Below are 17,025 nucleotides of genomic sequence, written 5' to 3' on the forward strand. Positions count from 1 at the left end.
TACCTGGAGCTACTCCCAGAAGCCACTCTGACAGTTGTATATTTATGTGTGTGCAGTGCTTTGCTCTCCAGAAACCGGGGCCAGACTTCTGTCTGAGGATTAGCAATCACCTTCTCTAACAAGCTGCAACACAGACTAGAATACGTCTCTTGGAAATTTAGTAGAAACGACCATGCAGAAGCCTCCAAGGGAAATTTTTCACTCAGCACAGCTGCCAGAGGAGCTACATGCCAACAAGAGAGGCAGTGCAAGACTACAGCAAGTCACTATCAATACCCTAGTCAAAGAAATGTGGATAGCTTACAATGCCACTTCATGAGACTCGAACCAGATTTGACTTAAGTGACCTTTTGTTTTCCATCCAAGAACAAGCAGGAATAATCAAATTTAAAGGTGCTTTGAGCACTGGTGTGCGCTGTCAGTTGTCCTGAGGATCTTGCTGGGGACCTTGGCAGGGCTGGTTTATAGGCAGTCTTTTTTTCTTTACCCACGTGCCTGTCTTCACTTTCCCATCAGCCCAGCCAGCCAGCCTGCAGCTGAGCAATGTGGGAATACAGAAAGAGGAGGAAAGCAGTTGCAGTTAAAAAGACGGTAAGTTACTCTTTCCTCTGGTGGTGGGTGAGTGCAGGTTGCACTGCTCAGTTCTTCATGCCAGAATCCCACTTTCCTTAATGACTGTCTTAACTTCAGCCCTCACCCCTGCCTTTCACAGGCAGCTCTTAAAGCATGCAGAAGCACAAAGCAGAATCTTCTCGTTTCTCCATATTTGCAAGTTGAGCTTTACTAAGACAGATGTTTTCATGAATGAAGGCACTCTGTCACTGCAGCATGGCACAGTTGCCAGGGTTATGCCGAAATCTGACTGGTCAGGATCTGTTGGTTGTGGGGTTTTTTGAGATTGTATGCAGAGATGCACCATACTTATCAATGGGGCTGGTGCAGGGATCCATGTATGGTTCAGAATATGGAGGGGACAATACTTCACGCTGATGCAAGGTCTGCTCATCACTCAAAGGCCAATATCTTGCTGGTCTCAATCTAGTGGTTCCCAACTCTTGCCAATGTGAGCAAGGGAGGAGAAAGACTGCTTGGGACATGCATCTGGAAAGAGTGAAGGGAAAAAAAACGAAGAAAAAACCTGTTTGTACATGTACAAGAAGAGTGGAGTGGTTCTGGATCAACTACATCAATATGCTGTCAGATTTCCTGCTGCCAGGCTGTAGTGACCTGTACTATGAACAGTGAACAAAGAAGGTAACTATTTTGTTATGCTATAGACTTTTCTTGACTAAATCCTGTTACATAAAATCATGTTTCAAATATTACTTTGGTGAACTCCAGAAATCTTAGAAAGAGTTAGAAAATCTGGGTTTGGGTTTTGGTTGTTTTTTTGGTTTTTTTAGTTTTCCCATGTTGAGGAAATTATCCAATTATCAGCCTATAAGAGACATGATCCCTCCTTAAGTTGGGAGAATGGTCTTAAGATTCCCGCTCAAGACAAGAAAGAGAGAGACATTTCCTCCTAGAAACTGATCCTGGTTTTGAGGCAAGTGCATTTTCACTGAAATTCCCCTCTCACCTTTGAGAAAACTCAGTTGAGTGCCTAAAATTAATGGTCATAAATCTGTGTAGGGATGTGTGGAATGAAAGGGTATATGGAAGGTAAAAGACACAGGTGAAGTAAAGGCTGCGTAACTACCTGGGATGAAAGGACATGTTTTGTGGGGATAGCTGGTTAATGGTTATTCACCATAAAAAACAAGGGTGAGAGACAGGAGAAGTAATAAACCACACCCAGATACACAAACTGTGAGGACAGGAGATAACAGAGACAATCCTGAAGACCAGAGCGCGCAGATCACTGATGGACGGGCCACTGAAAGAGCCACTCAAGGCCTTGAGGGGTTTCAACCAGGACTTTGTAACTGGGAAGAAGGGCTGGGGAACGTGTTTACCATGGGTCTCGTGGGAAAGAGCAAACTTGTTTGGGGATATCTGAGGAGGCTTGTGGGATTGTGTAAAACTTTTTGTGGGAGGCTTGAAGGGAATTCTGGAAAAGTGCAAAATGTATGATGGGCTGTTTAAGGGAAGGGGAAAAGGTGAGGAAAGGAGGGACCACGATGGATTTGGAAGGAACAAGTATGTGAAGATGGAGAGGAGAGGTGGATAATAGGGGCCAGCTATGTATAAATAAGTTGTTGGTCGTATCCTTGTCTGGACAAACCCAGCAGCTGATCCCTGCAGTCTGTCCTGTCTTCTTATTAAACACTATTCATTACTGTTTTCCTGGCAGAGGGTGCTCTCTATTCTGTTTTTGTATGTTTGTGTGTGTGAGACACGAGGGAACTACAAGCCAGAACAGGGTGAGAGTCTGGGAGCCAGCTACTGGAGGGACCATAGGTCCGGATTTGTGTCTGTGTGAGTCTGGGTGTGAGCTCTGGTGGCAAACTTTGAGCCTGAGCCACTAGGGTAACCGTAGCTGGCAGGTAAGAACAGGATCAGACCTTTGGTCTACAGGCAGGCAAGCCACGGGAATGGACTCGTAGAGCACAAGGGTTCTCAGGAGAAGGTGGGTAATGTTCTGCACAGGTTAGACTTGTCTCCACCAGAGTTTGTGCTATGCGCGGGATATGCACGGAAAGGACTACAACCATATGCTCTAGTGTAGTGTATAGTTTGGTCTGAATTATTTAACAACGGGAAATCAGTCAAAGTGAAATAAACGAAAGGTAACAAAAACACACAGTCTCTGTCCTGAGGCTTGAGCTAGGCACAAAAATGTAAGCATTAGTAAGAGGTTACAAGATCACTTAATTCTGCTGCTTCTGGTGCTGCCAGCAGTTTCTCGTCATTTGAAAATGCCTCACCAGTGTCTCTCAGGGACCTTCCTTCTCCCTTTGTTCTCCTCAGGGAATACCTCTTCTCACTAACCTTTAAGGGGTCTTATATCTTACCCCAGTCAATGTTTTGAAGCACTGTAGAACACAGTTTGAAATATGTGTACGTATAGAGAGAGAGTTTATCAGGGTAAAGCAAATTTTGCAATTTGCTAAAGTAAATTCTTAAGCATTATCATATAAATGTGTTACATTAAATGTCTGGCTATCTGGGCTGGGTAAAATACTACACATTTTATTTTACTCAGTTTATATATGGCATTACCAGCCTAAATATATACTGAGAGCCAGAATTAAAAATGTATTGAATTTTCATTAAAGTAGTGACAACTGTGTGCCTAAGTTAATCTTAAGTGCAAATTATTGTTCAGGTAACCTTTTTCTTTTTTCCAGTTGAGGTTTATCTAAGTTAAGGAGCTCAGGATTTGTTTCTTGACATCTTTTAATATACTGAGTGAGAATTAAGTGTGTGGGTTTCCATCACCTTGATTACCCTTGCCATCAGCAGGAGAAACTGTGCTGCAAGTAATAAAGGCAATAATAAGACCATTTCCTTTTTTCTTAATTTCAGGCAGAGCGCTGTCAGTTTGCAGAGAAGTAAAATTCATGCTGATAAGAAGATTAAAGGCTGTTTAGAGTATCATCATTTGTGGTCCATGGAGAACTTGAAAGCCATATATTCTACTGGTGATACTTGCAGGATAAAAATACTAGTAACATCTTGTTTTCCTGAAATGGTTGTAGCTACTCATGCCTACAGGCAGTAAATAAAGCTAAGTGTCACAAAGGAGAACAGACATCAGGCTCACAAATAAGAATGTCTGCTTTTGGTATGAAAATGCCTGATCTAAGAAGCTTGAAATTTCAAAAAATAATTGAGAAGATTTGTTCAACCCTACATTTCCACCTGAAGTGAAATAACTTTACACAGCTGCCTTGTCAAAGCAAAATAGTGTGTTTGAAGCTAAACTGAAGAAATGTATCATCTGAGTTACTGACCTTCTATTAGTTGAAACTACTTATCGCATGGGGAGCACCAGGTGTTATTTATTAGACTCACCAGTTTCATTCAGACATTACTCAGTGGTAAGCAGAGTGCAGCCCTGCAGGTTTGCAATGCTTCCAAGAACCATCTGAATGAAAATCTCTTTTTATTGTCCCTTTTTTATTTTTAAATCTATGAACAATTCAGTTCATTTAGGGTTGAACATAATTTGATTTAGGGATTTAAAAGAACCTCAGAAACCTTATGAATTTCAACAAAACAAATGCAATCTCCAACCTCTGGAACAGGAAAAACCCCAGGCATCAACACAGGCTGGGAATCAACAATTGGAAAGCAGCTTTGCAGAGAAGGATGCAGGGGCTCTGCTGGACAAGTTGACCGAGAGCCAGCAATGCACCCCTGCGTCAAAGAAGGCCAGCAGCCTCCTGGGCTGCATCAGCATGCATGTCCAGGGAAGAAAATCTTCCTGTCAATTTGGCATTTGTGAAACTGTAGAGCGCCGTGTCCAGTTTGGGGCTCCCCAGTACAAGAAGGACATGGACGTACTGGCTTTGGAGAAAAGAGGAATACTTTGGGTGGAATCCATCTTACTTTCCTTGCCTTGAAAGTCAGTGTGGTATTCAGGTGCCCACCATGTTTTTATACAAAGCTTACCTAGGTTTCTTTAAAGAGGGATTTCTAGCTGTTAGGGTTCGGGCTTTTTGAAGGAAACCCCGTGCTCTACCTAGTTTGATTTATCTTGAAGAACTGATCATATTAGAAATTACATTCATCGTCAATGTGCCAGCTCGTACTGAAGCTCAGAATTTCTTGCTGTCGTCACTGTTTTGTGTCCTTTGCTTTGGCCGATCATTGCACGCTGGCAATCTGTTTACTATCACCGAGTCCTCCTTCAGTTCTAACAGCTGTTGTCCTGTTTCTTCCATTAACTTCTATTCCGGACTTAGCTTTTCAACTTCTCTAAATAGGGATAGTACCATTTGATTACAAAAGCTATGGGATTACAGTGAAGGTGGACCATCTAGGCTTTTTTCCTTCCTCTTCCATTCACTGCTGAAGACTTTCACACACCAGTTACGTGTGCGAAGACTCTGACATTTCCATGAGCTAATCAGAATATGCATAAGGACACTCAGAGGATTTTCTTCCCTTTACAAATGTTTCGGTGACAGCCACATTGGGGTGTTTTATTCCAGGACACAGAAAAAAGTACCTGAAAAAGTAGTTTGTTTCCCGTACTCTGAAATGTTATAGTAATTATTTTATGTTTAAATATATTCAAGAGGAATTCTTGCTGTTGTAGGGTGAAGTCAGTCGTTAATTATTTACATTTTCTCCTTTATTCAGCTATTCTTTCTACATAATTAAAAATTCCTTCCCATCCAACAAGAAGTCTGTGTTCCAGCTGAGTTTGAGTCTCCTAGAGAGGAAAGGGTTTTTTTGTTATTGCTGGTTTTTAGTCATCCCCTGCTGACATCCTGTCGTCCAGTCAAAACAGAATGAATTTGCAAAAGGCTTCCAGCAGCAGAAAAGCCTCTGAAGCTTTGCTGTAAAATAATGCGTACAATGTACTGGAAAACAATTGAGCTCACAGTGCTGGAATATAAACTCATAGTAACAAACCACTCACTAAGAAGTTTGACACACTAAGTCCAATATTGATTTGAAACAATTTCGTGTAGTTCTTGTGCATTGTCAAAGTGGGAAGTGGATGTAATAAAGAGGCTAACACATTTAACTTATAAAATTGTATAGAGTGAAGCAAATAATCACACAGAAGTTTTAAATGACTGATAAATATTTGGTCAGATTTCATCTTACTGTGGCAAAAGCCTCGCCTGTTTTCTCTGAGAATATTGTGACATGCCTAAGAGCAATCAGGTATCTAAAGTGACTTAGTATCCAAATCAAGAATTTTTGAAAAAAAAATACATTTCCTAATTAGTTTAACTCACTAGATTGCCTGTGGACTGTCAGTGTTGATGCGAGGAATTGGCAGTTTCATGCACAAGTAGATACAGATTCTTCTAGACGTCACCAAAATGGAATCTGAAAATAGTCTACAAATATGTACAGTGTTGTCCCTACTGAATCCTGTGGAAATCATCCCGTAGGTCAGAAAAGCACAGAAGACAATCTAGATTCTGGTTGGAATGCAGGGTGGAAGACTAATCTGAACATTACTTGCGTTTTAAAATCAGTTTAATTAAATTCATGAACACAGCTGAATGGACACACTTTTCTTTTCTTTAGTATATAAATAAGGCAGTACTGCAACACCAGTCAGAAAAGTAATGTGGGAGTCGTATACATACAGTGTGCTTATGCATCTATCATGTTCCAGGGAATGTGGATCCAATACCACTGAGTAAATCTATTCCTTGTGACATTTTGATGGGGGTTTTTTTGGATCTTTTCTTGCTGCAATATTGTAGAACATAGTCAGAGATATCAAGATTTATTTTGATGTCTCCTATGTGGAGTCCCTATCAGAAAACAGCATTAGCTGGATGTTCTCAAAGAGCTGCTTCGGAATGGGCTGCCAATCTGAGATAGCGGAAAGGACATACTCTCTATTATCTTATGTATTATTATGAGCCATTTTATTAAAATGAAAAGTTTGTTGTCCAGCTTATTCTGTATTACCTTTCTGTCCTTCTGTCTTCTTCCTGCTTTGCAAAGCTTTTTACAATCTTCTCATCCTTATTTAAAGATTTGTTTGAAGAATATGCTCTCTACAATACTGTTGTGCTGAAAGTTTTACTAAAAAATTAAGATTTTTGTGGTTTATGACCAATTCAGACAACCAACCTGTTACACTAAATATTAATTTTAAATTGTTTTATACAATCAAAACATTTGGAATACACAAATGCTTCCAAATATTAATTAGTTATCAAATTATTTTTCTGTCCCTGTTAGACTGTAAGCTCGGAAGTGTATGTTACAGAGCCAAACATGTTTAGGGTATTAGACAAAAGCAACAGGCCAAATTCAGACAGATGATGCTCAGCCAGATTGTCGTGTATGGCTCAGTAAGCTTCTACTGTCTAATACTTAAAATATATTGTTTAACAATGCTACGCTATTCATTTCTTTACAAATCTTCCTTTTCAGATGTGAAATTGTTCTTTTCTCTGGGGGGACCACATAAGCATAGATCTGAGTTATTGGGAAACAAAGCTAAGCTTTTGTTAAGGAAAACCACAATGAAGGAATGCATGTTAATGATTAAGAAATGCAGGGGTTCTGCTAATCTAAATTACAGCTTGTCATCCAAATCTGATAAGTTACATAAGAAGTTGTATCTTGATCCACCTAATTTACTCTACCTTTTTGCGATGCTGGATTAATCTGAGATATAGATATTTTGCTGGTGTCATATCTGGTCACACAAGGTTGGAGGTTGAATACCATCACATACAACTTAAATCCTCATTACCCTATTTTATTCCTGAACCATTCTTGATTTTAGGACTGCCATAGCCCCCAAAACTGTTGAATAACACAGTAAAGAAATCAAAGTTTTTTGGTTTTTTGATGTTTTTTGGGGGGGTTTATTTGCTATAGTGAAAGTCTGGCATGAACAAGCAACTATTTAAATTATTTTTTAAATTATTGTGCTCGTTTTGGCTGGGGTAGAGTTAATTTTCTTCATAGTAGCTGGCAAGGAGCTATGTTTTGGATTTGTGCTGGAAACTGTTGATAATTCAGGGATGTTTTTGTTACTGCTGAGCAGTGCTTACACAGAGCCAAGGTCTTTTCTGCTTCTCCCCCACCCCACCAGCGAGCAGGCTGGGGGGGCACAAGGAATCGGAGGGGACACAGCCGGGATAGCTGACCCCAACTGACCCAAGGGATATTCCAGACCATACGACACCATGCTCAGTACATAAATCTGGGGGAAGAAGAAGGAAGGGGGGGACGTTTGGAGTGATGGCATTTGTCTTCCCAAGTCACGGTTACATGTGACGGAACCCTGCTGTCCTGGAGATGGCTGAACACCTGCCTGCCCGTGGGAAGTGGGGAATGAATTCCTTGGTTTGCTTTGCTTGTGTGCGTGGCTTTTGCTTTACCTATTAAACTGTCTTTAGCTCAGCCCACGAGTTTTCTCACTTTTACCCTTCTGATTCTCTCCCCCATCCCACTGGGGGGGAGTGAATGAGCGGCTGCGTGGCCCTTAGTTGCCAGCTGGGGTTAAACCATGACAGTTATTCAAGCACAGCTTAACTTATCTGAGATTTAATCTATGAAACCCACAATTTTCAAACAGTTCAGAATAGCATGGAAGTTCACAAGGTGCTACGTAATATGTAATCATTTTTGCCTTAAAACTGATTTCTCTAAATCTTGTTTTCTATAAATATTACTTGGTCTAATGGAACTTATTTTTCCAGTATCTAGCATAATAAAAACATCAATTTTAGTTTCTAAAATAAATCATTTTGTATAGTGCTCTAATAGTTTCTGAAGATCTCTGGAGTAACTATAGCAGAGCTTCCCTTTATAAAACAAATGATTTTTACTCTCTGGTGAAGCCTTGTTCTGCTAAAATAGTCAATTTGATAATAAGAGCTTCTATTAGGAAATAAATTCTCAGTAACTTTGAAATATGTGAATTAAATTTGCTCTGTAAGGACTTGATTCACAAGACTTTTACCTAATTGGTAAAACATGAACAATTAGGACATGTATTTAATAAGATTACAGTTCTCCTGAACCTGAAGGATTTTTAATTTTTTTTTTTATTTCATTTATTTTATATAACTGTGAAATACAGTCTCAAAGAACACAGTCAGTTGTGGTTTTGCACCTGTGGTGTGCAGTTAAAAGCATCTTGGTACTTTTTTTCTGTGATCTACCCCATCTCTGTGAGTTCCTTGACTATGCTGCTTGTTTTCTCACAGGTCACAATGGTTTTTCTTTAGTCACTTTTCTCCTCTCATTGAGTATGTGGAGGACAGCAAGAAATTCTGATCCCAGCAACCCCCTATTCAGCTGCTTTTTAAACACCGAGCCACCTAAAGCTGACTAACATCCTTTCTCTTTGGCCTGCAATGCTTTCAGTGCATATCCATAATACCCCGTGCCCTTGCAGGTCTGGAAGCATCAGCCTTCACGAGGCAAAGTACCCCAGCACGGCTCATACCTAAAACCTACAGAGGTCTGGACACTTAGGATGAAATTCATTTCACCTAACTTTGCAGTCTGTTTTGGTGTCCCTCATTCCCCACGGGCACTTCATGGGAAGCACAGGCACCTGTGAAAGGGTTCAGATGCCTAGAGCACAAACAACTTTTTAAGCTTCCACCTTCTTTATGACTACTTTTCTTAGGTCTGTAGAGGATGTGTTCCTACAGCTTTGAATGAAGTCAAGGGAGGATCTCCCAACACCAAGCTCACACATTTTTGTGCTTCTCACACCTACTTGTATGAATAAATTAATTTTTTTACTTCTCAAAACAAGAGATAAAATGTTGCCTCTTATAATTACACAATTGGTGAAGCTGAAACCTAGACCCATGTTGTTCAAGCAGTTGATTCCAAACAACGTGACCGATACTAAAGGGGATATGCAAACGATTGGAATTAATTTAGAGCAAGCCATTGACCTTGATTTCTTTGAAATTGTATTTCTTGTTAAAAGTCAGCCTTAGCCTGTGATAACAGGAGATGGCAAAATAATTTTTAAATGTGTTTATTTTTAATACTCGAGAGAGTGTCAGAGAGAGACTGTCAAAGAGTTTTATATGGCAGCAGTTGAATGTCTGAGGAAAAGCAATAAGATTCATATTGTCATTTTTCACAGGTGACTTGTTTGTATTTTTTCAGAGAGTTATTAGACTCTCTGAATGGTTAATGGGGAATCATGTATTCTTAATCTGTTCTCAAGGGGTACTTCATAACTACCAGATATCTTAGTCCCCCAGTTGTCTTCTGGGTCTTGGCTCCCTAATCATCAATACTGTATACATTAGTTCAGCAGTAAGCACTCATTTAGACTGAAACGTTTAGTTCCCCACAAAACAAAATCTAGATGCAGTTCTGGGGATAATTCAGTCCAAAAACCATTCTCCAAAGATGTATATATGAGCCTGCACAAGTTCTAACTCCTGCATTACATTCTTCCAACCCACTCTCAGCAGCCTTTGAAGCCTCAGGCAACCTTACATTTCTCCCCCAGACAGGTAATACATGCCTTCTGTTTCATGCTATAAAAATATTGCTCTTGATTGATAGACTGAAATAAGATCCTTATATTTTTTTCAGAAAATTTCAACTAGAAAATAAAAGATATTAAAAACCTCTTATATCTCTAAGCAACTGGGACAGCATATAGGTCCTTGAGGAGGAAGCCCCAGGCTAGTGTGGATGCAGCCAGCTTATTTTGAGCGGGGGAACCCCCAGTACGGACAGGAGCCATTCTGCACTATGTAGCGTGGGGCCAGGGATCTCCCTGTAGTGAATGCATTTAGCGATGTTGGTACAGCCAAAGAAACTAAGCTTTACCAATTAGTCAGGCAGCTGATGGCAAACTCACAATTGTGTTAGTGGCAACAAACTACAAGCAGCAGAACTTTCCCCCTACACCACCTCCTGCACAAAATATGCATGCTTTGGTCCCACACATATTCCGTGTAAGATTTTTGTACCTTGCCGAGGTATCCAAACACCTTAATGTGTATCTTTCCACAAAAATGTTTAGACAAGGCTAAATACCTGTCTTTGGCATACACCTCTGCATATACATTACTTTACTAATGCAAATAATCAGCTTCATTGGGTCTCAGAGATTAATCATGTACTTTGGTGGTTTTGTTGCATTAGGTCCCAAACTGTGTTCAGAGTTTAAGTGAGCAAGACAACTTTGGGCCTGCTCCACCATGACCTCTCAATAAAAACATCTGCAGTCCCGTGAGTTCAAAGACCATTAGTCAGCCCCTTGGGTACATTATACTTACCTATAATAAAATAGATGCCTTTTTGATTTGGGGAAACAGTGTCCAGTCATAAACTATATTTTGTTATATGCACCCGCAGCTTTTCCTCATATGCCAAAGGTCTACTGCTCCTGCAGCCCTTGAAATGATTAAGAATTTTGCCACTGTTAGCAATGCACTAAATCAGGATGAGATTTTCTTTAATACAAATGTGTAAACATAAGATGAACAGCTAAACATAGCTTTCCAGCTCTGCAAACTTGGCTGGGCTTTAGTGAAGCCGAGTTCATTAATGAGAGCTGTTCTCACAGTTGTGAGCAGTACTCATAATCATTCCTTATGTAATTACACTTTTTTTCTTCATTCCCTAGCACTTTCTTAAAACTACTAGGCATACACAGTATTTTGTGTTATTTCTAAACAAAGTAAAATTCCATGATTCTTACAGTTTAATTAAAGGAAGAGATTTAAGTGAGTACCTAAGTTTATCAATTTCTAGGGGGTTTAAGCATACATTTCAATTAGCATATAGGTAAATATGCTGCTAAATCATAATCCTGGTTTGTTTGATAAGAATTGCATTATCTGTCCCGTATTAGTCAGTCTAGGTCACCCATGGTCAGCTCTCCTTTTGGATGTCTTCTTCATCTCACCCCTCTAATATTTGTTCTCTATTTGTGTTTTAGAGCTTTAGAAACTGCTTCTTTGTTTACTTTTAGAAAACAAACCTTTTCATGATACAGATTCCCCACCTAAGCAGTCCTTCCATCACTAGCTAAAGATGAAACATCAATATCTGTATTTACTGGGGAAGGTACTTCAAGTCTAAAGGGAATTGACTTGATTTTTTTTATAATTAACGTGATCAGCAGCAATATTAATTTGCAAACATCTTCAGTCTGATGATACCTTTTTGCAGCTGCGGTCAAGATAAAACATGAAACATTAGACATGAACATAAAACATATCTCCTCACCTCTCTTTCAAAACCTATTTTAGAAAGAAAACATTCAGAAAAGTTCTTTAGAAGAAACTTCATAGCAATCTGCAATGCAATCTGCAGAGAAACCCCTCTGGTCCTTGCAATTTCATAACCAAGGACCGTAACAACAATCCTTAGGGGTGGATCGGGGACTTTCTTTCATTTCCTACTTAGTTTTCATTTGGCCTTTGGGGGTAAAATGAGACAGTATTTAGACCTGTCATCACTGTTCTTTGTTTTATTGTATGATGACCTGTGTCTGCCCAGAAGGCAGCAGAGACCCTTTGAGCCTGCCATCAAGGATGCAGAGGAACCCTGCACTGCCATATTCTACCTGGATGATAGAAGCAAGAGAAACAATTAGACAATACCTGAGGACCACAGAGGAACAGCAGGGTGATGGACAAGCTGAAGGATTAAAGCTTTATGAGGATCCATGGTAGAAACTAAGCTGAGAAGGTGCTGTTTGTCATTACTTGAGACAGACTTGGTATCATGTCGTATGGAGTCCTTTAACTCAGAACTGCGTCATCGGAAGGGTAAAGGGTTTGCCTTCCACTGGTCATGGCAAGACACAACTATGTTCCCTCTGCTAAAGCCTGGGCATTTTGTCTCAGTAGGGTTTCCAGAGCACTTAGTAGTGAGAGGCAGAGATGAATGTGAACACACCCGTTTTTCCCGTTACCACACAGTTCTAATTTCCACAGACTACTGGTCTGATTAACAGCTAATGCCAATTTCCAATTGCTAGTATAATAGAATGGTTTATTTTTTAAATGCCTTAATACTCTACACATAACCTAATAATTGCAAGAGTAAGAACTGCCTGATTAAAATCTAAACTGGGACTAAGAAGAAAAATGATATCTTATACCCAGTGGCCAATTACATTCCCCCTCAGCTTTTAAGGATTATTTATATGCCATTTTGTATTACAGTCACATGTAAAGGGTCACCACTGTACCTTCTCTCCACTGCACTATACTGTATCATACAATAAATGGCAGTCTTTTCTTTAACAATGTTAAGATAGGAAACATATGCTTGCCAAGTATTGCACAAATCACACCATGGCAAACATTTTCAAATGAAAACCTGAGAAATCAATGGGCTGTACCTCTCAAAGAGCAGGTATGTTATATACGTTACAGGTCTAACCCTGGCTCTCTGAGAGGTAGATTTATGCTTGCTTGGGATAGGCTAAATTCCCTTTAAGGGTGGTGCCACGTATTTCTATTTTTTAAAAAAAACAAGGCAATTTGATTTCCTACATTTTAGCTCATTCTTCTGTCCAAGAAAAAGAAAAGACATAAGAAACTCACAAGAAAAAGAGGATGGAGAGGCTTGGATATACAACATAAGAGGGTCTGTACAAACACTAAACAGTTAACCTCCCTTGTCTTATTTTGCAGTGTGTCTGATGGCCGTACATGGGTGTATGTATATAGCCTTTCCTTTTCCTGTTTGTCTCATTATCACCAGTTCTCCCCAAAGTATATACTCTTATATCTGGCTTGTAGGCAGTACCTTGTCTTTCGTCTTTATGTAACCATTCTCCCCCTCAGTTTTCAACACAGCAGCCTGTTTCTTCCTTTCAGCTCTGACATGGCAATCACCCCACTTTGCTATATAGATATACAGTCCCTCAATTCTCAGCACATACACTTATCTAACTTTTCTTAAATCTGGGAATATACCTGTTCTGCTTTTGTTCTGCTGGGTTCTACTTGTGGGAAAATGTGCAGGGACTCCTAATGTACCTAAGGGAGAGTAGCAAGTATTTTAAGCTATATTGTCTTATAATAAAAAAATCAGATACATGATTTGTTTACGGTATCATCACATAAACTTGCTCTACTTACAGTTTGGAAAACATACTGCACCTTATTGCTTTAAGTTGGCACACTGTGAAATATAAGTGGGACTGACTTTTTTAGTCAGGGGAGTAATTAGTGCTCTTTAAAACCTGTACTCACGATTTTAATTTTATCTGGCACATAGCTGTGAGAGCATATAATAGCAGATATATATGACAGCACACATTCCCACTGATAAGACCAGTGACTTTTTATACACATATTACCGTCAGACACAGTCATAATACTCTAACATGCAGCATACGTTTTAAAGGTCTATCTTTACCTTTTTTCCTCTTTTTCTTCACCCAGCTTTGTGCTTGTTTTATCCTTTCTCACCCAGAAGCTTTGTGTCTCCTCTCCAGTTTGAGAATGAAAAAGTATGAGTGCCATGAACTCTGCAGGGAGTTCAGGAAAATCGCTATTACGACATTGTTTCTGCAGTTTTCATGGCTTCTTACACAGCCAGCACCACAGAAAAGATGCTGAATCTAGGGCAATTCTTCCAGCTTTGCACTATACAGTATGTGGCAGTGGGGAAGTTGGAGGACTCACTATGTATGTCCAGCAACAATGAAGCAATCCCTCTTTAATGAGAAAAGAGGAAAAAGCACTTTTTATCCCAGATGCTCAAGTATCCATCTTATTATGGAGGTCAGCCTTAGTTTGTTTAGGGACACTTCAGCTCCCTTGCAAAATACAACGATCAACAGTATTTGATAGTATTATCAATTACCTTCTAACAGTATTATTTTATCTCATAAGCCTGCCAAAACCACATATTTTGCTATGGGTACATTTTTCAAAACTATTCACACAACTGAAGAGCAATTACATTATTTTTTTCTGTCTTTCTATTCCACCTTTGCCCTTTGCTTCCATTTCCCTCTTGTTCCCTATTTCTTTTTGCCAATGGAAAGGGGAGAAAACAGAAAACAAAACTTGTGGGTATCTGTCTCCTGGGTTGAGATGGATACCCACTGTTTGCTGGACTATTTCTGTATCCAGCATCACCAGGGATCAGATAAAATATGGGATCCCTGGAAACCACATCAGGAATTACCTTTCTGAGTAACTAGTAGGCAGTAGGACTATGCTCCTGCATGCTATCTGCCTATAAATGTAATGTAACTTCAGCAAGCCAGAGGACAGTGTTGATTATTCTGTTGTCTTGCTTTCATTCTGGAATATGAAGTAGCATAAGAAGAAAATTTTCCTGCTAAGATTACGGATGTTTGGGGAATATGCTGAGTTGCGCAAGGAACACGCAGGCATTGTATATATGGATGTGCCTGGCAGACATTTGCCAAGACAGAGGTTTTCTGCACTGGTTTACCTTTGGTTTCTAAGGATATGAAACTGAGAAAATTCGGTGAAGCTCAATTCAAAATTAGCTCCTCTAAAGCACGGAGCAAGTACTGGCAATCCAAGCAGGTACATTTTGTTGTTTGAACTTTCAATATGTTTTTGGCAGTGCTAAGGTGGGGACCATCCATCCTTCCCCAGAGGCTCTTCAGGCTCTCTGGAGGATCACTGCCAGCCTGCTGCCCCTGGTGAGGAAGCCATATCCATCAGCTGCCTCCTGAGCACTTGCAACCACTGGAAACTGTAATCAAATTGGACAAGAGGAGAGAGCTCGAGTGTGCCGAATTCCTTCAAATGTTATGAAATGAGACAGCTGGGTAGAGAGAAAGGGTATTTGTGTCCGTGCTGAGGAAAAGGTTAAGAAGCTCATTCACCATTGGACATCAAAGAATCAATATAGGCAAGATGCTCTACCAATTGAACTTGATTCTTTCTGCTGCTCTGGGGACAATTTTTTCAGCATCTCTCTTAAGTATGAGGGAACTTTCTGCATCTGATGTTAAATTGTGTTTAATCACTTTTACATTATCGGTCACTTTCACCTAGCTAAGTGATTATCATTGTATTGCGCAATGGATTTATCAATTCTTCTGGATTTATTCCCTTCTGCAGGTTTGATACAGTGGTTTACTAAAAAAAAAAAAATAAAAATTCTAGCTTCTTTACTAAGAATGCAAATTTAAATAATTCCTGGCTGATACTTTTATCTTGCTTTTGAGGCATTTTTTTTTGCACCTTTTGTTCCTCAAAACATATTTAAATAGCTCAACTAACATGGGAAACAGGTAAAAATGTATTTCCTCAACAGCTGCTGTCTACCAACTTCTGTTGTATACCAGCTTCTATAATCCTCAAATCTAAGATGCTGAAACTGGAATCAATGATCCTCATAACATATGTAAGATATTTTAAATAGCAAACTAAAAATGCTAAAGGCCATTATATGTATTTAAGTACTTAAGTATAAAGAAAAGTGGTGTTTTTTTTCTGAAGGATCAGCTGGCAAATTTTACATTGCTTCAGTTTTCAGTAAAAGGCTTTCCACTGCTGCCAGACAGCAGTGGAAAGCTATGCTGACTTTAAGAAGGAAGCTAGAAGAGAGGAAATATTCACATACTAACTTAAAAGAATCATAGTTAAACCATCTGAAACTAATACATACACAGGATACTGAGGTTGCATGTTTTTCCCTGCTATGTGCAAGAAATAATAATTTATATTAAGTTACTTGCCATGTTAAAATGATTGAGCCTCATGTTTTTTGCATGGTTTAGTACTTCCAAAGTGGGACAAGTAATTATCTCTTACATAATAAACCATCTGCATGGATATAATTAAACATTTGCTCAGTTGTATTTTATATTAAACCAGAAAAAGAATGTGGTTAAGCAGCATTTATCATGCAAAAGATGCCAAAATCAGCTGAAAAATCCATCTATAACATCCTGGTTAGTTGCTAAGCTTTTGAAGGGGTCTTGAATAGATCTCAAATGTGATGCTGCATAACTCAGGTTGACATGGTAACGTGCATAGTAAGGAAAATCTCAGCTTTATTAGCAACTTCATTTTAATTCCCTCCCCTTTTCATATGCTCCCCTCAGTTTCTGGAGTAAATGTATCTTAAGAGCCTCTGATTGTAACTCATAATTTTTTGGCATAATTAAGATGGTGTGCTAGTCTTTTATTTTGTAGGCAGCAGAATAGTAACAGGTCTTTGAGATGAATCCCTAGCAGCATTTTTTAATGACCATGTTAAATTTAGTGCTGTTCTGAGAGAGATTATGTGTATTGCTTGGTTAATGGGATGCTTGCTATATTAGGACTGATCTGGCAGCACTCTGCCAGAGGAGACAGGCGGAAGAGAAGAAATTGTCTCAATATAGCTACTCTAACAAACATATAAGCTGTTAAGGGTCAATGGCTAGAACCATAGGCCCTGAAGACTCTTGCTGAGCAGACAAGACCAGAAGGGCCAAAG

At 39.4% G+C, this 17,025-nt stretch overlaps 1 protein-coding gene across 3 annotated transcripts in view; it reads left to right on the plus strand.

Moving 5' to 3' along the window:
* CCDC169 (coiled-coil domain containing 169) overlaps nt 1-9,654 on the plus strand; it is a 48,739-nt gene extending 39,085 nt beyond the window's left edge. For 2 of the 3 annotated variants that reach the window (XM_075050567.1, XM_075050568.1), the window contains exon 8: nt 3,469-9,654. In XM_075050567.1, coding sequence (XP_074906668.1) covers nt 3,469-3,664 — 196 coding nt within the window. In that variant the 3' untranslated portion in view covers nt 3,665-9,654. The remainder of the gene's footprint in view (nt 1-3,468) is intronic. The other variant, XM_075050566.1, reaches the window with a different exon arrangement.
* The last annotated feature ends 7,371 nt before the right edge of the window (nt 9,655-17,025 follow it).

This window comes from Buteo buteo, chromosome 18 (genome assembly GCF_964188355.1).
Source record: "Buteo buteo chromosome 18, bButBut1.hap1.1, whole genome shotgun sequence".
NCBI lineage: Eukaryota > Metazoa > Chordata > Aves > Accipitriformes > Accipitridae > Buteo > Buteo buteo.